This window comes from Dama dama, chromosome 5 (assembly GCF_033118175.1).
Source record: "Dama dama isolate Ldn47 chromosome 5, ASM3311817v1, whole genome shotgun sequence".
Lineage (NCBI taxonomy): Eukaryota > Metazoa > Chordata > Mammalia > Artiodactyla > Cervidae > Dama > Dama dama.
This window is the reverse complement of record NC_083685.1, coordinates 27,905,599-27,931,560: the sequence shown is the minus strand read 5'-3', so window position 1 is coordinate 27,931,560 and position 25,962 is coordinate 27,905,599. Positions and strand designations below refer to the sequence as shown.

At 48.9% G+C, this 25,962-nt stretch overlaps 1 protein-coding gene across 1 annotated transcript; it reads left to right on the top strand.

The window, feature by feature from the left end:
- Positions 1-11,388: 11,388 nt before the first annotated feature.
- LRCOL1 (leucine rich colipase like 1) lies at positions 11,389-22,038 on the top strand. The gene is made up of 6 exons (XM_061140871.1): positions 11,389-11,447; positions 19,383-19,486; positions 20,445-20,570; positions 20,681-20,806; positions 20,875-20,997; positions 21,925-22,038. The coding sequence occupies exons 1-6, from the start codon at positions 11,390-11,392 to the stop codon at positions 21,925-21,927; spliced, it is 540 nt and encodes a 179-aa protein (XP_060996854.1). The 5' UTR covers position 11,389; the 3' UTR covers positions 21,928-22,038.
- The last annotated feature ends 3,924 nt before the right edge of the window (positions 22,039-25,962 follow it).

The following is a 25,962-nucleotide window of genomic DNA, read 5'->3' as shown; positions in this document are numbered from 1 at the left end:
AATTAGAATGTATTCCTTCCCCCTCAATTTCTTTAGAAAAGGTTGAGAAGGATTGGCATTAATTCTTCTTTAAACGTTAACTTTTAAAAGTTAGAAAAGGAAGGAACAGGTCCCAACTCATCCTACAAAGCTAGTATTACTCTGTGGGAAAAAAAGAAAGACATGACAAGAACAGACTAATTCCTTAAAACATAGATACAAAAATTCTCAAAAACTAGTAAATCAATAGTTAATTTAATATCCAAAATTTAATAATGTCTTTATTATGTAAAGGTAGATTCCCTCTATGCCCATTTTATGGAGGTTTTTTTAATCATAAATGGGTGTTGAATTTTATCAAAAGCTTTTTCTGCAGCTACTGAAATGATCATATGATTTTTATTCTTCAATTTGTTGATGTGGTGGATCACATTGATTGATTTGTGTATATTGAGAAATCTTTGCATCCCTGGGGTAAATCCCACTTGATGGTGGTGTAAAATCCTTTTAATGTGTTGTTGGATTCTGTTTGCTAGTATTTTGCTGAGGATTTTTGCATATATGTTAATCAGAGATATTGGCCTATCATTTTCTTTTTTTTGTTTTTTGGTGATATCTTTGTCTGATTTTGATTTCAGGGTGATGGTAGCCTCATAAAATGAACTTAGGAGTGTTCCTCCCTCTGCAATTTTTTGAGTTTGAGAAAAATAGATGTTAGCTCATCTCTGTGAGGCTATCAAGCCCTGGAAGATTTTAATCACGAGTTGTGATTAAATAATTCAGAAGTTTTAATTTTGTTCCTTGTGATATGTCTGTTCATATTTTCTATTTCTTCCTGATTAAGTTTTGAAAAGTTGTACTTTGCTAAGAATTTGTCCATTGCTTCCAGGTTGTCCATTTTATTGGTGTATAATTGCTTGTAGTATTCTTTTATGATCCATTGTATTTCTGCAATGTCAGTTTAACTTCTTTTTCATTTCTAATTTTATTGATTTGAGTCCTCTGTCCTTTTTCTTGATAAGTCTAACTAAAAGTTTATCAATTTTGTTTATCTTCTCAATAAACAAGCTTTTATTTTATTTTATTTTTGCTATCATTTTCTTTATTTCTATTTCATTTATTTTTGCTCTGATCTTTATGATTTATTTCCTTCTACTAGCTTTGGGTTTTGTTTGTTCTTTGTCTTGTTGCTTTAGGTGTAAGAGTAGTTTATTTGAGATTTTTGTTTTTCCTTGAAGCAGGGCTGTATTGCTATAAACATTTTACTTAGAAATGTTCTGCTGCATCCCATAGGTTAGCTGCATTCCATAAATTTAAAGTAGTTGCGGCTGATATAAGCTAGTCTAAACTGAGCTAAACTGATCTAAGCCAGTTCAAACCAGCCTAAAATAAAAATTGGTCTAAATCAGATCAAACCAGCCTAAACCAAATCAGACCAGCCTAATCCAGATCAAACCAGTCTAAACTGGACCAGACTGGTATAAGTCAGTTCAGACTGCTCTAAACCAGTCTAAACAGATCTCCCCCTGGGACTCTGGTTGATATGTGTTTGCTTCAGTCAACAATAGTGTCAATTTGTCCCTTGACAGAGGGGCTGCCCATGCTGCCCTGGTCAGCTTCCCCTCACAGACAGCTTCCTGTCATTTCATCCTTGACTCTGCATGTTCCCTTGCCTCACTGAGATGTCCAACATGTCACAGTCACTGTTGTTCCTCACCCCGAAGTGGACAACTTCTTCCTGGCAGTGAGAATCTCTGGAGGGGTGAGTTGTGTGGACAGCTCCAACCCTAACACCACAGCAATGAGCAGGACTTTGCCAGCACTGCTGTGTAATCAGGGTGGGCAGAGTGGGTGAAGATATTTGAGACCAGGAAAGTTGTGCACAGTACAGCCAGAAGATGAGGGGACCGTGAGGTTCCCTAGGGGTCCAACATCCCGAGAGAAGACTGTAGCATTGGAGGAGGCAGAGACTTTGAAGCAGATGGAGAGAAATGTGAAAAGTGGGTCTTGAGTGTGAATCAAGTGTAGTGAAGGCCATCTAAGAGGAAAGCAAGTTCAGGAAAGAAGAGCAACACACAGAAGTTGGAGAGTACAAACAAAACACCTCGGGGTGCATGTGGACGGGGTCACATCAGAGAGAGGCTAGAGGTGAAGAGGACAGAAGAGGGAACACCATGACAACAGAGCTCTTTCCAGGTTCCCAGCTGAGGAAGCCACAGCTTCATCCAGTCTGCCACCTGGTGGGTAATAAAGGATAAGTTAGTTGCATGTGCATGCTAAGTCGCTTCAATTGTGTCCCACTGTTTGCGACCCTATGGGGTCTGTAGCCTGACAGGCTCCTCTGTCCAGGGGATTATCCAGGCAAGAATACTGGAGTGGGTTGCCACACCCTCCTCCAGGGGATCTTTCCAAGCCAGGGATCAAACCCATATCTATCACATCTCCTGCATTGGCAGGTGGGTTCTTTACCACTAGCACCACCTGGGAAGCCCAAGATGGTTGTATACCAAGGCACTATATAACTTAATAATACTTAATCCTTGACTGAGGCTTCCCTGGTGTCTCAAATGGTAAAGGACCCACCTGCAATGCAGGAGACCTGGGTTCGATCCCTGGGTCACGAAAATCCCCTGGAGAAGGGAATGGCAACTCACCCCAGTATTCTTGCCTAGAGAATTCCATGGACAGAGGGACTTGGAGGGCTATAGTCCATGGGGTTACATAAAGTCAGACACGATTGAGGGACTAACACACACACACACACACACACACACACACACACACACACACACACACTTCGATTAATAAAATTATCAAATAAGTCCATTGCTTTAAAATTCCATACAGTACTTACAGTCAGATGTTTCTTTTTGTCCAAAGACCTGATCATTGATTGACCTTGTGTTCCATCTGGTAATGCAGTGTAGAACTAAAGACAGACAGGGCTTTGCTGATGGCACAGTAGTGAAGAATCCACCTGTCAATGCAGGAGACACGGGTTTGATCCCTGGTCCAAGAAGATTCCACATGCTGTGGAGCAACTAAGCCAGCACACCACAACTACTGAGCTTGTGCTCTAGATCCCTGGAGCCACAGCTATTGAGCCCATGCTCGGTGACAAGAGAAGACACTCCAATGAGAAGCCCTAGCAACACAACTAGATAGTAGCCCCCATTTGCCACAACTAGAGAAAACCCCATGCAGCAAAGAAGACCCAGCACAGCAAAAAATAATTTAAAAAAAAAAAGACAGAGATAGTTTTGAATCTCAGCTCTACCTCATGGTTGATATGACTTACGGCATGTCCCTTACTCCACCTAAGCCTCAATTTCCTTTTTTTTTTTAATGAGGCATGATAATATTGTAAATTGCTTATGAAATTATATAGTGCTAGGGCATGATCAGCTTGCAGTGTTATCATACTCAATATTATTTTGCATTTTCAGTGTGAATTCAGAGATACCTCTCACAAAGGGCATTGCGGGAACTGCACTGGGCACAAAATTGGATTTTCTTTACAACCAGCAGCCTAATCAATCTTAATTCTTCTCCACTTTGGCCTGCATTCTTGGCCTCTCTAGTTCCCCCTCTCCTCCCTATTTCCTGCCTCTGATGTTGTCAGTGTTGGTCTCTCTCCAGTGGTGAGTTTTGTCCCCTGTTGTGGCTACTTTGAAATGTCAGTCGTCTACTAGTGGGAACGCCTGACCAAGATTCACTAAGAAAGATGACTAGCTGCCTCATAAAAAGGGGAGATTCAGAGCTCATTTCAGTGCTACTTTCTATCTGCTGGCTGTAGCTTTCTCATCCTTCCCCAAGAGATCAGTGATCATAATCCCTTTCTACCCACAAACATTGCTAAGCCCTTATTAGTGTAAAGTCTGAATGTCCTTCAACCCTATTGAAGGATTTAACATGTGGCTATTTTACAGATCTTTTCTCATATGGACTAATGTAAACTGATGCACCATACCTTGGTATAGCATTGGAATTTCATCAGAGGTAACTAATCAGGAGATCCAGTCACTAAAATGAAAGAAATTATCCTTCAGATTGTAGGCTTTTAAAATTGGTGGATCATTGACAGCAAATATTAAATCAAACTTCTTATTTCACAATTTTCTTCTGAAAGATCTCGAAATGTTTTTGGTTGACATGTAAGCTATGACATTGATGTCATCTCTGTCTCACACCACAGCCCAGCAGCCCTTGCTCCAGTGTATACACTCTCAGAGATCTGTGGCCTCCAGTCCATTTAACAGAGTGAGTAACATGCTTAGACTAACCCCATACCTGGCACAACAGCCCACTTGGCATAAAATACCAGGTCACGGAAACCGGAGTAAAAAGCTCATCCTCTTATAACTGACAAACCCCTGAGAGTCTCAAACTAAGTAATTCCTGGTCATAGCTTCTGACTGTTTTTGATCTTGAACATCAGGTTTTGCTGGTTCAAAGTATTTTCTTCTATGCTGAAGTGACCCTTAATTGTTCCATCACATGTATTCCATAGAGTGCAGGGTTTCTGCTTTAGCCTTGTCATAATGATTAAGAACAAGAAGATAAAGTAAGCAAATGTATTAAAGATGAAAGCTATACAAAATTTTATTAAATTTTAGTAACATGACTAAAACAAGGCAAAACAAAACATTCCTGGACTTCCCTCATGGTCCAGGGGTTAAGAATCTGCCTTGCAACACAGGGGACACAGGTTTGATCCCCGGTCGGGGAACTAAGATCCTACATTCTGCAAGGCAACGAAGCCCATGTGCCATAGCTAGTGAGTCCTTGAGCCACAACTAGAGTCTCCACACCAGATGGAAAGATCCTGTATGATACAGCTAAGATTGGAGGCAGTCAAATAAAAACTTAAATAAATAAATATTAAAATATTCCTCTGGCATTAAAATATACCTCACTGTTCTGTTTACGTTTATAAATTTAACATAAAATGGGATGAGAGCTTCCTTTTCAGCACAAGCCATAATTTTTTAAGATTTATTTATTTACTTTATATTTTGATTATGGTAGGCCTTCATTGCTCTGAGTGGGCTTTTTCTAGTTGCAGAGAGTGGGGGCTATTCTCTAGTGTGTGGGCTTTTCATTGCAGTGACTTCTCTAGTTGCAGAGCTTGGACTGTAGGCTCTTGGGCTCAGTAGTTGTAGCTTTCAGTCTTAGTTGCTCCATGGCATGTGGGATCTTCTCAGATCAGGGATCAAACCCATGTCACCTGCATTGGCAGGCAGATTCTTAACCACTGAATTACCAGGGAAGCCTACATGTCATAATTCACATGTCTGTTGCTATGGTGATGTGCTTTTAGGGCTCTTTCTACTACAAGTGGCATAATTGGATGCTGGTCTTTTAGAAAATAGAAAGAAATACTTGTGATGATGAAAATGCAGAAGTTTTCTATGGCAGGATAATCTAACCAAGACAGGAAGAAAAAAAATAAATGACATTCCCACTTTGTGGTAGACCATTCTCAAGGGCAGTGTGCATCCACATTATATATTAACCAGACCTCTTCAAAGCCGGAGGAGGAAATCAACCTTTGAGAAAAGTTGGTCTCCTTCTTCAGATGATCGTACTGTGATTCTAAGATTAATACTCCTTTTTCATCTTGTAAATGGATCTTTCATCTTTTTCAAGGAGTCACATTGACCAAAAGCTTTTTCTATACATGCATAAATGACTAAAACAAAACTTTGAAAAAAAAAAAAACTTTGATGAACTGTGCACAGTTCCTTGTCTCAAAATATATCTGTAACTCTTGATCAGTGGAGCAGTTCTCGGAGCTTCGGATGTTTCCTATGTTATGATCTCCGGTTTGGCTTAAATAAAATTCTCTTTTCTTTCTCTTTAGCTTGATTGTTACTTGATTCTCTTTGACACTTGTTATCCTACGCATGAATTCCACCTCTTCTGGCAAAATCTAATCTCCCTTAGTGACTGGTTTCATGTCATTTGCATGGGTTTAGTGTAATATCAGCCTGCCACCAGTAGGCAGATTCATTTCTGTGTACTGTCAAATAAGGTTGTTCTAAGTGTGTGCTTGTGCTTAGTCACTGAGTCATGTCTGACTCTTTGTGACCCCAAGAACAGTAGCCTGCGGGGAGCGGCTTGAAAGAGCTGACTCTGGGAGCTGCCTTGATTGATTATCAAGGGTCTGTTCGCAGACATAGCTCTCTGTCCCGCCACCCCTCTGGAATTTACTATCCGAGTTAACTCCTAACAGACCATTAGTGAGCCTTGAATGCACACAAGGTGCAGATAGATGGCTTTGCACGACTGCCCTTAAGATAAGTAGGATGCCTTTGGCGCCATGAGAGAGCTCTGGTGATTGTTATCTTAAAGATGATGTACATGGGGAAGAATTTTCTTTGGGATGCCTCTCTTCTTGGTTTAGTATATATGTAACCCTGAGAAATAAAGAATCATCGTTGACTGCAGTGATCCTCTCGACCCCATCTGTTCTGTCTCCTTATTTCTTAGCCTAAAGGAATGCGTCGTGTTGCTCGCTGAAATCTTCCGGCTGGCCCGGCAGTAGCCCACCAGGCTCCTCTGTCCATGGGATTCTCCAGGCAAGAATACTAGAGTGGGTTGCCATTTCCTTCTCCATCTAAGTGTGTAAGACTGATCAATCCCATTGTTAATTCCTCAATTAAATGGATGCCAACTTATAGGTCTTCTTGGGTCACAGCCAGCTACACTGGATCCATTGTTGGTGCAGAGTACTTTTCTATGACATGGAAACAAAGCAATTGGAGTGATGACCTTTACAAAGTCAATTCCAAGAAGAACAGAAGGTGGAATGTGTGCACACCCATAGCACTTAGGACATAGGACATTAGAAAATGAGCAAGCACTACATGAGCCAAAAGTCCCCCTAGCTGACAGAATGTGGACAAGCTTTATTTATTATTCATTTTGAATTACCATGTTTATCAGAATTGTTGGCTTAATGCATGATTTGCAATTAAGCAGAAGGTCCCCACTCCAGAAGGAGGACCAAGCAGCATCCTAGAAGGAGCTTTGCCAGAAATAAAATGGTATCTTGCTCACTCTCTGACTCTTACTCCTAGTTCTCAGTTTGGTTGGCCCCTAAATAAAAGAAGGGATAGTGGTTATCCCACACACTGGGACCCTTCTGATGAGCTTGATCCTATTCTTCCTAAGTAAAATGCTATATTTGGAGATTACCTTTGTGTGAGTGCATGCTCAGTCACTCGGTTGTGTCCAACTCTTTGTGACCCCATGGACTATAGCCCTCCCGGCTTCTCCTGTCCATGGGATTCTCCAGGCAAGAATACTAGAAGGCTGCCATTTCCTTCTCCAGGGAGTCTTCCTGACCCAGCTTATCAAAACTGTGTCTCCGGCAGCTCCTGCATTGGCAGGCAGATTCTTTACCACTGAGCCACCTAGGAAGCCCTACCTTTGTGTGGACCCCTTTTATTTTTCATACATAGGGTGGTAGGCAAATATAGTGAAATATCATACAAAACTTTTGTTTTTCTTCTTATTATTTTCTTCATATGATCCTTCCTCTGGTTAGTAAGAGGCATCTGTGTTGTCTTGAAGAGACAGGCTGTTAGTGTTTCAGGTTGTTTTCTGCATCAGTCTTTGGTCTTTTCTCTGACTGTACAGACACTTTATCTTCTGCCTCTCTTTTCCTAAGATTTGTCTGTTATAGTGAATCTTCCTGAATATATATACGCAGCAAAATTCCTAAATGTTTGTGATTGTAGTTTTGTGCCAGTTCATTTATTAACTTAAAAGCTAATCCATTCCGACTGACATCATCTAATCTGGCTTGATTTAAATTTCAAGTCCTGGTGCTCAAAAGAGACAAATGAGCCTGCAGCACAGATGTGTCCCAGCACAGATTCCATGGAGACGGCTGTGATAACCACCATCCTTTCTTTAATTTAGGGGCCAACCTGACTGAAACTAGGAGTAAGAGAGAGTGAGCAAGACACCCATTTTACTTCTGGCGAAGCTAATTTCTAGGCTGCTGCTTGGTCCTCCTTCTGGAGTGGAGACCTTTGAAAGGTTGTTGTTGAATGATAAAACGCCGAGATTCTTGGCCTCAGGAGGGGATGAATTCAATCCGGGCCAGAGACGAGGCTGGATCGCTCAGAGCTTTTGTGTAATAAAGTTTTATTAAAGTATAAAGGAGATAGAGAAAGCTTCTGACATAGGCATCAGAAGGGGGCAAAAGAGTACCCGCCTCCTAGTCTTTAGCTGTAAGTTATATAGTCACTCACAGTCTGTTAATGAAAAGAAAGGAATGTCTTAGAATTTAGAATGGCACCAGATAATTCATCCCTGGCCATAAAACGATTGACTTGAATCTTGTAGAAGGGCAGATTACCAACAAGTAGTTTTGTTTACATAGATTAGGGAACAATATCTGAGTAAGTAGGTTAGGCCGTAGGTTAGGCTGTTTGGCGGAACCAACTTGAAGATAGAGTCTGGGGTACATTAACATAGCTTAAGACAACATTTCCATAAGAAAAAGAAATGTAATCGTTAACTCAAGGTTTGAGAGTAGTTAGCTTCAGGTGAGACCAGGTGTCATGGCAACACAGCATTTTAAGAGAAACCTCCTTTTAAATTTGTATAGAGAAGGAAAAACATATCGCTGGTTTGTTTCCTCCTGCCGCTTAAGAGAGATAAAAATGTCTGGCACTTGCAGCCTATTTCCTCTGTTTGTGTTAGGGGAAGCACACTGATTGAAACCGCCCACCCTGGTCAGGTACCATAGTAACCATTTGCATGAGTTGTTTTATGGCAGGAGATCCTGATAAGGAATACGGAACTAATAAGCCACCACCAGCCGGAAGAGTTCGGGAAAGGTCGAGGGGAGACACTACCTGTCCGTCCACTTCCCAGAATCCCTCTTGCTAGCATCCATCTTGGCTGAGCGATGCGTGCGCCACCAGGAAAGACTCTGAATTAGAATGATTGGCCAAAGACCACCCGGAAACTAATCCCATCACCATAAAACCCAAGACTGCGAGCCACGCGGCAGAGCAGTTCTCCTGGGTTCCCTTACCTACTGCTCTCCACTCGGGTGCCCTTTCCCAATAAAATCTCTTGCTTTGTCAGCACGTGTCTCCTCGGACAATTCTTTTCCGAGTGTTAGACAAGAGCCCAACTGTGGGCCCTGGAAGGGGTCCCCCTTCCTGCAACATTTGGAGACCCCTGGCCTTCCTGCCTGTTACCCTCTCACCTTCTGCTATCTCCCCACTGAAGTGGACGGACTCACCCACTCACCCACTTACCTACAGAGCTAACTAGAAGATCATAGGTTGTGAAGGCTCCAGATAAGTGGACAGCGTGAGGTAGACAAAGAGTGAATAGCAGGCTGGCCAGGTTGAGGGGGAGAGCCCAGGGCGTGGGTCCCTTAAGGATTGTGGCTGACACCAACACCCACCCCTGCCCTGAGGCCAGTGGATGCAAATCTCCCCTCAGCACTGGCTGTTTAGTAGCATATTGTCTAGCATGGACACATGATTGTGTTTTTTGCAGTTTTTTTTTTTTTCTTGTAGTTGATTTCTAGTCTCTCTCTTTATATATAAATATATAGTGGTGGGTGGTTTAATTGCTAAATCGTGTCTGACTCTTGAGACCCTATGAACTGTAGCCGGCTAGGCTCTTCTGTCCATGGAATTTTCCAGGCAAGAAATTGGAGTGGGTTGCCGTTTCCTTCTCCAGGGGATCTTCCCAACCCAGGGATTGAACCTGTGTCTCCTGCAAGGCAGATTCTTTACTGCTGAGCCACCAGAGATTCCCGTAAATAATCACATTGTTGTACACCAGAAAATAACACGACATTGTAAATCAACTATACTTCAATTTTAAAAGATGGTTAAAAAATAATAAGTTAAATAAATTAGTCTAGGAGGATTGAGTCCTATAAAGGTTTTCTTGTTTGTTTGTTTTTTTTTTACTTAAAAAGTCATTTTACAAGTGAAAAAAATCAAGTTACACAATTGAATTCTAAAACCTTTGGTTAAAAGGAAATGCTACTCTCTGATAAGAATAAAAGTAAAGTAAGAATAGAATTTTTAAAATGTATAAAACTATCAAGTTATAAGTAAAAGTTCAAATAAATTTCCTTTCCTAAATAGCTTTATTGAGATAAAAGTCACAGGTTATACAATTCACCATTTAGAGTGTAGAATTCATTGTTTTTAGTATATTACAGAGATCTGTTTTAGACTGTCTTCCTCACCCCTGTAAGAAACCACATCCCGTAGCCAGCGGCCCCTCCTCACCCTCTGCGACCTCCCTGAGGGATAGTGTCTACTCCTGGGTTTCAGCTCTGGGAGGATCACTCCATCTCCTACGCTGACCAGGCATCTCCGGGGGTGGTGCTGGCTCCTGGCCTGGGTCCTCCTGGGACTGTGTTGCGAGGAAGCCGTGTGGGGGAGGCGCCCCAGCCGGTCCAGCTCCAGCTACCTCGGTGGAAGAGGCTTTATTTCAGGTCACTTCACCAGCCTGGCGCAATCTGACTGCCCTTTGCTGTGTGAGTCCCAGTGAGAACCTCCCTGTCGAGCCCCGTCAATCCACAGGACCAGAGAGGCAGTCACAGACTGCCCTTTGGGCCACTGAGCTTTGGGGGGCTTGCTGGCAGTGGTGGGCCCTTGAAATGCTCTGCACAACAGAGCCCCTCACAGCCCCATCCCTAGAACCTGGAGCTGCCCTGGGTCCCTGACGCCCTCACCTCCCACACACGGTCAGCACCCAGCCCCAGTTCTTTCTTTTTTGGCTGTGCCGGTCTCCGCTGTAGCACAGGCTTCTCTTGTTGCGGAGCACGCGCTCAGTAGTTGCCCTGCAGCATGTGGGATCTTATTTCCTCCACCAGGGATCGAACCCACGTCCCCTGCATTGGAAGGCCGGTTGTTAACCACTGGACCTCCAGGGAAGTCCTCCAGTCCTGGTTCTTGCAGCTGCCTACTCCTCAGCGCCCACTGACCCCGAGGTTCGGCAGTGCCATCTCGTCCTGTCCCGCATGGTGCCCGAGCTTTCTGAGACTCTCTCTGTCCCGTGAAGGTTCTCGCGCCGGCTCTCCCGGCCCCACCCTCTCACCCACCCCTCAAACCCAGGCGGAGCCTCTTCGCAGCCCATCCCCCTGCTCTGCCGGGACCTCGGTCCTGCCTCCCACCACCTAGGGAACCCCACCTGGAGAACCCCAGTACTCCCTCCCGGCATCCCCACTGCTCCCCTAAAGTCTCTAGGTAGTCTGTGCATGGGTCTCTTCCCCGCAATAAGCCCAGAACTCCTTTCCGGGTGAGAAGGCAGATGCTGACACATCTTCCCAGAGCTGGGCATGGAGCCAAAGGTAAATGTCACTCAATGTTAATCGAATGAACACTGTGTTTACACCACCCACATGAGAACAAACATGGCCTGGAATCGGCAGCCCCCCAGGCAGGCAGCTAGGGACCCTGAGGGTGAAAGAGGTGGGCTCCAGGGGCCCTGAGGGTGCTGGTGGGGAGGGCAGGGCGGCTTACCTGAAGCGGGGTGTCCCAGGTGACGGGCTAGGGGCTGGTCCTGAGTGGAGGCGGGCAGACCCGGGGAGGCTGCGGTCACTGGCCGTCGGCCACCGTTGCAGAGGCTGCGGCTGGTTTCTGGCGTTCTTGTGTGGGCCCGCGTCCTGCTGACCTGAGCGCCCTGGCCACTGGCCACTGTGCATCTGGTCTCTCCTGAACAAGGAAGAGACTTCTCCTGGAGGGCAGAGACGGGGACACGGTGGGAGCAGAGGAGGGACTGGGGGCCGCTCCAGTGATTCTGAGCACCTCTCTTGGGCGAGGCTCTGCTTCTGGGCTGGGCGTCTTTTCTGTGGCCACAGCCTGGCCAGTGTCGCTTCCGCACAAAGGAGCAAGTGGGCCCCAAGATTTAAAGGTAGGATCGCTGTGAACTTAATCCATTATCAGCTGGCTACCAGAGGGCGGTTTTCCCACAGGGATGCCCAGTCTCATATGGTGATTGGCGAGTCTTGCTCTTCTGTGTGTGAATGTGCCGGGCGACCTGCCCGCGACCCCTCATCTGGGCTGCACCTTCGGGTCACCTTTCTCATGGGCACCAGAGGCTAGGCTGCCTCCCTGTGCAGAGACTGAAACAAGCAGCATGGGTATGGCTCCGGCACAAGGGGTTTATGCTGTAAATACAGTAACTGTAGTTTGATCATATAATTTAAATTATTCAGATTTGTAAGGTTTTGGGCAAGGTTTGGCATCAGGCTTTTATTGGGCAGACTGAGATATCATGGAATCATACCTGATGTTGGTGTTTGGAAGGCAAACCTGTGCAAAGATGCCTGATTTGAGAGATGTATAATTGAATATTCAAGAAAACAGATTCTCTGCAAAGAATATTTCAGAATAACTAGAGGCAGCAAATATGAGATAACTATGCCTCCAGGGCCCTGAGTTTAATCCTGGTAAAATACATACAATATAGAATTTACCATCTTAACCATTTTTAGGTGCACAGTTTAGAGTGATTAAGTTCATTTTCATTGTTGTGCAACCTTCCCCCCATCTCTCTCCAGGACTCTTTCATCTTCCCAAAGGGAAACACTCTCCCCATAAAATAATAACCCCTCTGCTAGACCCCTCTCTGCAGATTTGACTCCTTTCCTAGGGAGGATCATAAAAGTGGATCATACAGAATTTGTCCCTTGGTGTCTGTCTTATTTCACTGAGTGTGATGCCCTCCAGGTTTTTCTATGTTGTAGCTGGCATCAGAGTCTCCATCCTTTTTAAGGAGCGTAATATTCTATTATGTGGACAGATATTTTGTTTGCCCATCATCCACTGATGAACCCTTGGGCAGCTCCCCTGTCTTGGTTGTTGTGAGTGATAGTCTGTGAGCACAGGTGGACTATGACCTTCCATGAACTAGGCTTTCTTGAGGGTGGGGGGGGAGCGGTGCCCAGAGCTTCTGTGTTGTGGGGGCTGTTTGATTGGCCAGGTACAACGTACCCAATTTTGTAAACTGGGCCTGCGTACTTTTCAAGGGCCTAAGAAAAAATATGAGACCAGAAAAAAATTTTCCCCCTGGTTTAAAATACAAAAGGAACACTATAGGGTTTCCCCCATGGTCAGTGGTTAAGTCTTTGCCCTCCAATGCAGGGGGCATGGGTTTGATCCCTGGTTGGGGAACTAAGATCGCACATGCCATGCCAAGTAGTATGACCAAAATTTTTTAAAAATAAAATAAAGTATGTTTCAGTTTAGTTCAGTCGCTCAGTCGTGTCTGACTCTTTGCGACCCCATGGACTGCAGCACACCAGGCCTCCCTGTCCATCACCAACTTCCGGAGTTTACTCAAACTCATGTCCATTGAGTTGGTGATGCCATCTAACCATCTCATCCTCTGTCGTCCCCTTCTCCTCCTGCCCTCAATCTTTCCCAGCATCAGGGTCTTTTCAAATGAGTCAGTTCTTCACATCAGGTGGCCAAAGTATTGGAGTTTCAGCTTCAGCATCAGTCCTTCCAATGCATATTCAGGACTGATTTCCGTTAGAATGGACTGGTTGGATCTCCTTGCAGTCCAAGGGATTCTCAAGAGTCTCCTCCAACACCACAGTTCAAAAGCATCAATTCTTCGGTGCTCAGCTTTCTTTATAGTCCAACTCTCACATCCATACATGACTACTGGAAAAACCATAGCCTTGACTAGACAGACCTTTGTGGACAAAGTAATGTCTCTGCTTTTTAATATGCTATCTAGTTTGGTCATAACTTTTCTTCCAAGGAGCAAGTGTCTTTTGATTTCATGGCTGCAGTCACCATCTGCAGTGATTTTGGAGCCCAAGAAAATAAAGTCTGTCACTGTTTCCATTGTTTCCCCATGTATTTGCCATGAAGTGATAGGACCAGATGCCATGATCTTAGTTTACTGACTGTGGAGTCTTGAGCCAAATTTTCACTCTCCTCTTTCACTTTCATCAAGAAGCTCTTTAGTTCTTTGCTTTCTGCCATAAGGGTAGTGTCATCTGAGGTTATTGATATTTCTCCCAGGAATCTTGATTCCAGCTTGGGCTTCATCTAGCCCAGCATTTCTCATGATGTACTCTGCATATAAGTTAAATAAGCAGGGTGACAAGATACAGCCTTGACGAACTCCTTTCCCGATTTGGAACCAGTCTGTTGTTCCATGCCCAGTTCTACTTTGGAACTTCCCAGGTGTTCCAGTGGCTAAGACTCCTCACTCCCAATGCTGGGGGCCTGGCTTCGATCCCTGGTCAGGGAACCAGGTCCCACATGCCGCAACTGAGAAACTGTGCAGCCAAATAAATCAATAAAATAATAATAAAAGAATTTGTTTAGAAAAATCTTCTCCATAATATAAAAAAAAGAACACTGCAGATTTGAAATGTTAAAATGTTCAAGTTGTGATTGAAATTTAGCTCTTATTCAGTTTGGAAATAATGATTGTATTTGATACATTTGACATGGGAGGGAAACAGAGTGTACAAAGTTCAAACAGTGACTGTGGGGCTGCCATTTATCTTGGAACATGTTTATAGGACTCAACTGTCTGGTGTCATTTTCCTCAAATCATGTGATGTGTGTGCATCATCTGAGACCTTTGACCTGCCGTGAAGGAAACGAAGTTCCTGCACCCTTTCTGCCGATGGCCCTCACAGATCAGCAGGAAGGCAGAAGGGTGGTGGTCAGCTGCAGGGAGGAGGCTGCAGCCAGGGACGAGGGGCAGCTGATCCAGAGCTTTCCCAGCATGCGGGCTGGTCCATCCCTGCACCAGACCTGAAGACAGGCGGTGTGCAGACACTGATGGCTGGAAAGATCGGCTCCAGTGCACGCAAGGGGAGGATGTCGGTGGGGGAGGTGGGGCGACTGACTAGACATGGGGGGTTGTTATGGCCTGAACTGTGTCCTCCCAAATCCTACCCCAGGACCTCAGGATGTGACTCTGTGGAGATGGGACCTTTAAAGAGGTGACTGAGGTAGAATGAGGTCTAAAGGGTGGGCCCTCATCCCATAAGACTGGTGTCCTTATAAGAGGAGACCAGAACACAGGTACACAGTGATGGCCATGTGGGGACATGGGGAGGAGATGCCAAGGAGAGAGGCCTCAGAGGGAACCAGCCCTGCCCACACCTTGATCTGGGCCTGTCAGCCTTCAGGATGCAAGACCATCCTTGTCTGTGGTGTTTGTTACGCAGCCTAGCAGACTGATATGGGCGTCCCGTCCCGTGTGATGGGTTAGGGGGCACATTTGGCTTCTCAGGCTGGTCCTGAGTTGGTAGAGGGGCACAACCACGGTGGACATCTGGGGTCACTGAGAGGTTTGACCGGCTCCCCTGACTGGCTGCTCTAGGCTGTGGGTCTGTCTGTAGGTTCGGTCTCCCAGGACCAGGAACTGTGTCTTGGGTTCCATCATGGAAACACTTGTCTTCTTCCCAAGGGCCACTTTGGAGTAGAGGGTTAGGAGTCTGGGTGGGAAGACTGGGAGGTGCAGGGGCTCCCAGTGAGTCCCCAGAACCCAGAACAGCCTGCTCACACCTGCAGAGCCGCAGTGAGGTGCTAGGAGACCTGCACACACCCCTGGACATCTGTCAACATGTAGGATGCTCATGTGATAAAGGTGTGTCCCAGCTTTACAGGTGCTTTTCTTTTTTTTTTTTTTGAGGGGAAAAGTTTAGAATGCTGTTGTCACATGTTGAAATAGACTTTGAAGGTGCTTTTTTTAAAAAAAAAATCATTTATTTGGTAGATCTTCGTTGTGCTGCACAGAATCTCTAGTTGTGGTGCACAGGATCAGTAGTTGCTGGGCAAGGGCTTAGTTGCCCCTCGGCATGCGGGATCTTAGTTCCCCAACCAGGGATCACACACATCCCCTGCATTGCAAGGTGAATTCTTAGCTCCTGGACCACTGGGGAAGTCCTTGACTTGCTTTTTTAAAGGCAGAATTTAAAAGAGAAATGGTATTGTTGTCACTAAGACCAGCCTCCTCTGGTCTCTTTTTTCTTCATCTTTATCACTTTTCAGTGACAAATAGCTCCAAACAGGGCTCTGAGTTCATGCTATTGTGTCTCTTCTGAAGCAATGAGCAAAACTTCTGAGTGACATGCATATGCTTTTTGTGGCTCATGAGCGATGGCTTACTGCCGATACATTTATATTTAAAATTACCGAAAACCAAAACTCAGGGCAGTGATGCATCCTGTGACTTATTTTTTATATGTTTTTTATTTGTTTATTTATTTTTGGCTGGGCTGGGTCTTTGTTACTGTGTGGCCTTTTCTCTAGTTGCAGTGAGAGGGGGCTACTTTCTATTTGCTGCCAGTGGGGGCTACTCTTTGTGGAAGTGCGTGGTCTTCTTATTGAAGTGACTTCTCCTATTGTGGAGCACGGGCTCTAGGCCCTTGGGCTTCAGTAGTTGCAGCATGTAGCCTCAATAGTTGTGGTGCACGTAGTCTCAATAGTTGGTCTGAGGCATGTAGGATCTTCCCGGGCCGGGGATCAAATTTGAGTCTCCTGCATTGGTAGGCGGATTCTTTACCACTGAGCTACCAGGGAAGCCCTGATTTGATATTTCCATTGACAAAAACATATAAATGAGGCTAAACGCCTTTTGCCTTTCTGAGATGTTTTGTGTTGCTCAGTTCTGTCCTTACAGGAGGCATACGGTTATTTCTCAGTATTTGTACCGGGCCAAAAGAATCTGTGATGACAGTAATGGCTCCGCAGTAAATACCAGCCTCGCTCGTTTGGATCAGGTGCTCCTGTGTGAGGTGAGAGGAGCAGGAAGCAAGCCAGACCCCTGCCCGCCCACCCCCACATCTCCAGTGCTGTCCCACTCCCCACCAACACACTGCCCAAAACTTTCCTGGTCGGCTTGTCTGGGTGGGAGGGAACCACTCCCCTTCACGCACCACCGCCCCGTCTGTGCTCCTCCCCAGTTCTGTTCTCCCAAAGGCTCTGAATTCCTAGCATGGGGCCCAGACGAGGCAGCCAGATGGGGGAGGCCGAGGATGGGGAGGACTCAACCTGGGGAGCTGGGCGTGTTCCTGGGCTTGGAACCTCAACATTTCAGGGAGTATAAAAAGCAGATTTCCACTGTGCTTTGGAAGGCAGATGACATCGTGACTTCACGGAATCATCTGAAAACCATCAGTTGAAAGGAAGCCCACCCCTCACTTCACAGAGAGGGAAACCAGACCCCCCAAAGGCCCAGTGGTCTCCCCAAGGCCCCACAACAAATAGAGTGACCTGGGAGAGTCTGAGGGCGGGGGGGCTGTGGTCCCTGAGGACACTGTTCCTGTCACATCACAGGGTCCTGAGCTGGAGACCACAGGTGCCAGTGACAAGGTGGGGCTGAAAGACAGCCAGGAGAGATTGTGGAACATGGGATGGAGGCAGGGAGGGGAGCAGGAGACTCGGCAGCCTGGGGAACCCCTCCCCGCTCACCCCCGACCTTCCCAGGGCTTCTGGGCTTCTACCCTGTGCTTGGCAGAACTCGGAAGGACTCGGAAGGACTCGGAAAGACTCGGAAGGACGGTGTTCGGATCACTTCCGCTCCCTGCAGGGCTCTGTGCAAGTGGCTCTGCACAGCCCCGGCTGTGGTGGATAACAGAATATTCTAGATCAGTGGCCCCCAACCTTTTTGGCACCAGAGACCAGTTTCATGGAAGACAGTTTTTCCAGGGCTGGGGGGTGGGGATGGTTTCAGGATGATTCTCATAAGGAGCACCCAACCTAGATCCCCCGCATGCGCAGTTCATAGAAGGGTTGGCGCTCCTGTGTGAATCTAATCTCGCCACTGAGCTGACGGGAGACGGAGCTCAGGCTACGGTAATGTGAGGGTGTGAGCGATGGGGAGCGATTGTAGCTACAGATGAAGAGTCCCTGCTTAGTTGCCGGTCTCCTCCTGCTGTGCAGCCTGGTTCCTAACAGCCCCAGGGACTGAGGACTCCTGTTCTAGATGGAGCTGGTGGTTACACTACATTAAAAATGCATGAAATGCCACTGAATTGTCCACTTCCGAATGGCTAATTTTATGCTGTTTGAATATCATCTCCATTGAAAAAAAATTAGGAATAAATTGGAAACCAAATTGCTGGCTCTATGAACAGCCAGCAAACCAACACATAGCCCCAGTGGGTCGGAGCAGCTCAGGCTGGGGTTCTGGAGGGCCTCTGCAGAGGGACTTGGAGGCTCTGGAGGAAGCAGGCTGCAGAGGGTAGACCCCCCCGGGGAACACATTAACCTCAGAGACATTCTCCTCTGAAGCAAAAAAGGGCTTGATCGTTCTCCAGAGAAAAGTGCTGTTGAAAATCTATTTTCCACTCAGTAATAAAGAGAAATTTGCTACCAAGCCCTAAAGAGACACGGAGGGCCCTCAGGTGTGTATCAGGAAGGGGAAAAGTCATCTGAAAGGCCACACAGTGCACAATTCAACCCCGGGATGCTCTGGAAAAGGCACAGCCGTGGGGACAGTAAGGGGGTGGGGTGGGCAGTGCCAGGGTAGGGGGTGAACAGGCAGAGCGCAGAGAGTTCTCCAGGCAGTGAGATGACCCTGTATGATCCTCAATCACAGGTACAGATCATACATTTGTCCAAACCCATGGCAGGTACAACACCAAAACTGAACCCTCATGACAGTGGGCTTAAATTTACAATAATGTGTCAGTATCAGCTGATGAGTCGCAGCAAATGCATCCAATTAAGAAGTTAACAATGGAGGTGGAGGTGGGGCGGGGGCAAGGACGGGAATTCTCTGCACATCCTACACGGTTTTGTAAACAAAGCCCCTCTAAGAAAATCACATCTATTCATTATTTTTTTTTAACATCATGCCGTTTTGCCCCTACTATTGTTTGTTTATATATTTGGCTGCATCAGTTCTCACTATGGCACGTGGAATCTTTTTTTTCTTTGTGGCGCGAGAGCTTCTTTCCAGTTGTGTCTTGTGGACTCCAGAGCTTGTGAGCTTATTTGCTGCACTGGCTGTGGGATCTTGGCATCTCAGTGGTAGAGAGCCTGCCTGCCAATGCAGGAGACATGGGTTCGATCCCTGAGTTGGGAAGATCCCCTAGAGGAGGGCATGGCAACCCAATCCAGTGTTCTTGCCTGGAGAATCCCATGGACAGAGGAGCCTGGTGGGCTGCAGTCCATAGGGTCTCAAAGAGTCAGACACGACTGAAGTGACTGAGCTCACAGCACACAGTTGGATCATAATTTCCTGGCCAGGGATCGAACCCACACCCCCTGCATTGCAAGCTGGATTCTTAACCACTGGACAGCCAGGGAAGTCCCTGTCTATTCATTTTTGAAAATCCATGTTGATGGAGAAGGGTTGGGAAGGCAGGAGGGAGGGGAGGGGGAGCCTTGTGGGCAGGCATCCATGCCCTCTGGCACCAACAGGCCGAGCGATGGCCAGTGCTGGGCGTCTGCTGCTGCCACTGCTCTGCCTGCTACCCATGGCCCCGGTGCTGACAATCAAGAAGTACCAGCAGCTGTCCCATAAGGTAAGCGCCACGTCACTGTCTCTGTAGGGCCCAGGGCTAACTTTCGCCAGACCCACCCCAGGGCACCCGGGCTCCCAGCCCCCTCCCTGCAAGGTGCTCTGCGCTTTTTCTCCTGCCCCACCCCCACTTCAAGAATGCATCTGCCTCCCAAGGCTCTCAGGTCCCCAGGATGACTGACTCCTGGTGGACACCCAGACCCCCGATGCCAAGTCCCAAGTCGAGGGACTCCGCACGGGATTGGGGGGTGTGTGCAGAAGAAGCAGTATGGGAGGAGGCAGGGCAGTGGGTGGTCTGGTGGGGTGATGTGACCAGCTCGTGTGTGTCGTGGAGCAACAGTCAGTCCTAGGGGCCGTGTGTCAACCCCTGATCCCCACGTCCTGCCTGGTCCGAGGTGCCCCTGTGCAGGACGCAGGAGGGAGGGTACCGCGCTGTGTGGCCGCTGCTTCCCAGATGCAGCTCCCGCCTCTGTCCCTCCCGCTCACCCGCTGGGTTTCTGGCCTCCAGTTCCTGAGCCCAGATGGCTTTTATCTCAGCCAAGAAGAGGTAAAATTACTCACACCCAATAGTAAACCCTCAACGACAACTCTTTGCAGTCTCCAGTAATTTTGCATTTGTAAAGGAGTTTCGAGACGTTGAGAACCAAGTCGAGGGCCCCTCCTTGAAGGAGGTGGGCAGGCAGCAGGACTGGGCTTCCGCTCCAACTCCTAGTTGGCTGTGTGACCTGGGCAAGTGGCTTACCCTCTCTGAGCCGTGACATCTCACCTATAAAATGTGAGAGCACGTGGAGGGGGCCAGGTGAGCTGCTTCTGCTCCCCAGCATCCTTCATCCTCTGGGCCTGGCTCCCTTAGCCTTCCAGAACAGTGTTGGGCAGGAGAGCTAAGTTTGCCGGGCTGGACAACAGCCTTGCAGGGACGCTGGGTCTGTGGGGGCGCACGTAAAGGAGCCCCAACTTTGCAGAGCATCGGAGAGCCCTGTGAGATGCACAGTGAGTGCCAGAGCGACTGTTGTGTCACCAACAGCCTGAACCCTCAGAAGTTCTGCACCGCCCAGACCGCGTTCCAGCAGTGCCTGTCCTGGAAGAAGGTCTGTCCTGCCCGGGCGGGTGAGAGGTGGGGGGCAAGGGGCTGGGGAGGGCAGCCCCTGAAAGGAGGGCCGGGGGCCTGGCAGAGCGGACCGCTCTCCTTTTGCTGCAGCCAAACGGGTACATCTGCAAGGACCACTTGGAATGCCAGAGCAAATGTTGTGCCATCAGCGACTACGGGGTGGACATGTACTGCAAAGCCAAGACCATCTTCCTGCAGTGCTTGCCCTGGCGCAAGGTGAGGCCAGGGGCCACGGGGCTGGAGGGAGGCGCCCGCCAGCTCTGACCTCTGACCTCTGTCCCCAGCCCAACTGGGACTACTGTGACTACCACAGAGAGTGTCGCAGCAAGTGCTGCATCCGGCTGAACGAGCTCAGCCCCAGCCGCTGTGTCCCCCAGAGCGGCATCCTGCTCCAGTGCCTGCCCTGGGTGAGTCCTGGAACCCAGTCTGGCCCCACCTGGGGGGCTCAATCCCACGACCGGCCTGAGGGCAGGCGGGCAGTGACCTGGAAGGTGGTGTGTCCGTGTGTGTGGGTGGGCGTCCCCTCCAGGAGAGGCTGCCAGTTGTTTCTGCCAGTTGGCCTCCTGTTGCTGCATGCTGCAGCAGGAGCGCGGCTGAGGCATCGGAAAAGGACACGGGCTGTGGGCAGTGGGTTCTCAGGGCCACCGGGGTGGCAGCAGGGCATAGCGTGGACACCTGGTGAAGGGCCAGCATGGGGGTAGGTGGTGGGCCTGCAAGACCCGGCAGCACCGGGGCCTAACTCCTGTGGGGCTGGACGAAGGGGAGGGCCCCCTCTCAGGAGTTTCCTCCTCTTCCCTCCCTCCCATCTCCACTGGAGACTTTCATTGGCTGAACTGGAAACCCAGAAGGAAATGGTTCAGTGGGGCAGCCCGCAGAGGTCAGCCCCCAGAACACAGAACCTGAAGACACCGTGGAGAACAGTTGGGGGCAGAGAGGGGTGGGGGCACAGTGATGAGGTTGGAGAGGATGCTCTGGTGTCTGAGCTCGGATGCCGGGATCCAGGACTACAGTCTGATTATAAAGGTGTGTCTGAGCCCAGAGGTTGAGAACCAGACCTTTCTGAGCATCCTCACCTGCTGGCCATGGTCCATCGGCACCCAGAACAACAGTGGGTGCAGCAGGTGCCACAACAGTGAGTCCACGGGTGTCCCCAGGGTGTCCCCAGGGTGTGCAGGCGAGCCAGGCAACACCATCAGTGGCTTTGCCCAGAGGTGCAGACTGTCAGTGCTGAGGAGAGTGTCTGGCCATTATCCAACTGGCCCTGGAGGCCAACTCCTTTCTGCCTCGTGGGCTGTGTCTCCCTGTGTGTTTCCTAACTGTGCTGTGTCTTCTAGTAACGTGGGCCCAGTCTGTGCCCTGGAGACCACCCTACATGCTGAGTCCTGTGTGTGTTCATGGGACCATGAAGGCCTGCAGGTATTACATGTCTAACCGTGAACTCCCAAGACCATCCATGTCCGTGCAAGCCAGGGGCAGCTCCTGGAACTTCAGTGTGATGACTTAGCATGAATAAACCTCCTGACTGAGTGAGCATGTTTCTGTGGGTGTGGAGACCCGGGTCTCAGCTCGGCGCTGTCTTGAGGAACCCCCTCAACCAGAGACCAAGTCACCCCAGAGGAAAGGGCAGGTGTAGACGCGCCACTCCCCTGCAGGCACATGACTGTGACTTGTTTTCACAGGTAAAAGGTTGGACAGAGCCCCTGACCTTGTGGATGGTGCAGTGAGGGCGATGGAGCCCGCTGAAGACCCCCTGGGGGGAGAGGCCACCCACTGGTCCCTCCTCCTGCTCCCTTGGCCCCCAGGGTCCCCACTTCCCCCAGGAGCTGAAGTCTTGGCTGATCTAGAAACTCTTCCCTCTGGTGGCTTCTAGAGGCGAACAGCACAACTGGCTCCTCTGCTTCCAGAGTGCCAGAAATTTTACTGTCACCTTCCTCTGCCCTCACCCATCTTGCAGATACCAGGATGCTTTTTAGGGCTCTGTTAAAAAAAAATTCCCCTCCCTCTCCCTCCTTTCCTTCTCCTCTCCCTGTCCTTCCTCCCACGTCCACCTCTACTCCCCCTCCTCCTCCCTCCACCCCCCTCCTCCCCCTGCCTCTCTCCTTCCTCCCCCTCCTCTCTCCCTACCTCCTTCTTCCCGCCTTGTCTTCCTGCCCCTCTCCTGGGTTGGAGCTGACTGTGACAGTCCTTGCAGAGGAAGTCATGAGATGCCATTCAGTTCAGTTCAGTTCAGTTGCTCAGTTGTGTCCGCCTCTTTGCGACCCCATGGACTGCAGCATGCCAGGCCTCCCTGTCCATCACCAACTCCCAGAGTTGACCCAAACTCATGTCCATTGAGTCGGTGATGCCATCCAACCATCTCATCCTGTATTGTCCCTTCCTGCCTTCAATCTTTCCCAGCATCAGGGTCTTTTCAAGTGAGTCAGTTCTTTGCATCAGGTGGCCAAAGTATTGGAGTATCAGCTTCAACATCAGTCCTTCCAATGAATATTCAGGACTGATTTCTTTTAGGATGGACTGGTTCGATCTCCTTGCAGTCCAAGGGACTCTCAAGAGTCTCCCACTCTAATAATGAGAACAAGCCAGTTAAGCCACACACACAAACACACAAAGAATAGACTTAAATGTAAAACATAATACTATAAAGCATAATATATAGAAAAAAAATAGAAGAATATTTTCATGATCTTGGATTAGACAAAGATATCTTAGTCATGACCACATTCCACCGATAACAGAAAAAGTAGATAAACTGGATTTCATTAAAACTAAAAACTTTTGTTCCGTGATAGACACTGTTAATGAAAAGACAAGCCATGGATGAGAAGAAATGACATATCTGACAAAAGACTTGAATCCAGACTAGGGGACTTCCCTGGTGGTCCAGTGACTGGGACGCCATGCTTCCGATGCAGGGGCCCCAGGTTTAATCTCTGGTCAAGGAGCTAGAGTCCACATCTCACAACTAAGAGTTCACATGCGACAACTAGAGATCCTCCTGCGTGCTGCAATGAAGATGGAAGAGCCTGTGTGCCCCAACTCAAGACCTGGTGCAGCCAAATAGAGAAATAAGTATTAAAAAAAAAAAAAAAAAAGACAAAAGATTTGAATAGGCATTCCACCAAGACGATATACAGATGGCCCAGAAGCACAGGAAAGCACGTCCACCATCAAGAGCACTGAGGGAAGCACAGAGCAGGCTGAGGTCTAGCGTGTGATTAGAGGGACCACAGACTGGGATGCTGAGAGCCTCGGGCACCTGCTGTGACCCTAACCCAGGCGGCCTCATGAGCAGCAGGTGGCAGCCAGGCGAACACTCACCCAGGTGCACCGAGAACTTCTGTCCCACAGAAATCTGCTCAGATCTATCCAACATCACTGGACAGATGACCCAATGCATCCCCAGGCAGGAGGTTGAGCCGCCCAAGGAGGAGCAGCCTCAGAGACCACATCCGCTGGGTCCCATCCACGTGATTCTCCAGAAAAGACCCAACTGGGCCAAGACAGCTGAGTGGCTGCGTGGCTGGGGTGGGGATGGACTCACACAGCAGGGCTTCTGGGGGGTGAGGAGATGGGAAGGGTCCTGGTTGTGGTGGGAGCAAATGGATCTGTGGCTTTTCTCACAGCTCATCCATTTTGGGGGGTGATCTTTAATGTCATCATACCTGTGAGATGGACATGAAACAAAGCCTTGGGAGCGCTGATGTTTTTGACTTTTTGTGGTAGGGAGGCAGGACAGACTTGAGGAAAACAGGGAGCCACCACGAGCTCAGGACGCTCAACTCCCACCCCGCACCGAGGCTGGCCTCCTGGCCTGCGGGACTCTCAGGAAGATGGGCTAGGAGTGACCACCCCTGGGCAGCATGGGGTCGCCCGTGGGCCGAGGTTCACTGCAGGGCGCTCTCCTTCCCCGAAAGTACTGTGGAAGCAAGGTGAGTCTGCAGGAGGCCAGAGAGGCCTGCAGGCTCCACCCCAGCTTCGGTCTCGCCCCTTCCCTCTCCTCTTCCCACCCCTTCCTCCTCCTCCCTCATCCCTCCCCCTCCCGGCTCCCTCCTCTCCCCTCCCTCTTCTCTTCCTCGCCACACCCCTCGCTCCCCACTTCCCAGGCCACCACTAGTCCACTTTCTGTCTCTGCAAATTTGCCTGCTCTGGATACTCCGAGTAGACAAACTCGCCCAATCCGTGGCCACAGAGGCTTCCTTCACTGAGCGTGATGCTCTCAAGGCTCATCCACATTGTGGCAGGACTTTGCTCCCTTTTGTTCCACTTGAATTTGTACATGTTGTTTGTCCAGCATCGGTGGGTGGACATCTGAATTGTTTCCATTTTTACTATGAGCAAAGCTACTGTGCACATTCCTATGAATGTTCTCTGTGGACACGGGTTTTTAATCCACTGGGCGTGCATCAGGAGTGGCATGCTGGCTCTGAGGATTACTCCATGTTTCACCTTTTAGGAAACTGCCAGATGACTTTCCCGCACACCTGCGCCTTTTCACACTCCCAGGGCGAGGCCTCCAAACTGTCCACACCCTGGACAATGCCTGCTACCATCTGTCTTCTTGGTCCTGGCCAACCCAGGGGGCAGGAAGTGGATCCCAGAGTGACTGCAGTTCATTCTTTAAGAACAAAGCTGGGGCTTCCCAGGTGGTCCAGTGGTTAGGACTTTACTTTCACTGCAGGAGACACTGGTCCAATCCCTGGTTGGGGAACTAAGATCCTACAAGCCACGGGGGCAAAAATAAAAACAACAAATCCAGAAGGATCCCTCGCCTTAGCTCAGAATGTTCTTGAGACACTAGGAGTAGAGGCCAGAGCTTTGCTGTGGCCAGGGTCCTCCCCACTGCCCAGGGAGCGGGGTGGGGTGGACTGTCCCCAAGTCCTGCCCCACCCACCCCCTCGCTCCGCTCTTCTGGGGCCGGTCTCCCGCCGCAGGGATTTCTCAGGATCCACCCCAGAGCCTCCCGGCGCCCCCTACTCCCCGTACTCAGACGCCCGGTTCTCAGCGGTATCCCGGCCACGCTAGCTCCAGCCCCTTCTTGTCTCCTCGGGCGTCGGGACCTCCCGGGGATCCGGACATTTTGCCTGTTTATCTCTCTGATGCACCCACTGTAGCCCCTGTCTGCGCCTCGCCTTCGGAAGGAAGGTTCGGAGGAACGTTGATGTAACCGCGCCGGCACCACCCGAAGATGCCAGGGGGCGCTGTGGGCCGCCAGTCGGCCAGGCTCCCCGGCAGCCTGCAGGTGCTTGCTCCTCCGGGGATGCGGACAGACCCTGACATTTTCCCTTTTCATCGGGAAAACAGCAGTTTGCCCACTGCCTCGTTCAGGTTAACGCGGGGGGAGCACCTGCGTGCGAGGAGATTCCTGGCGGCCA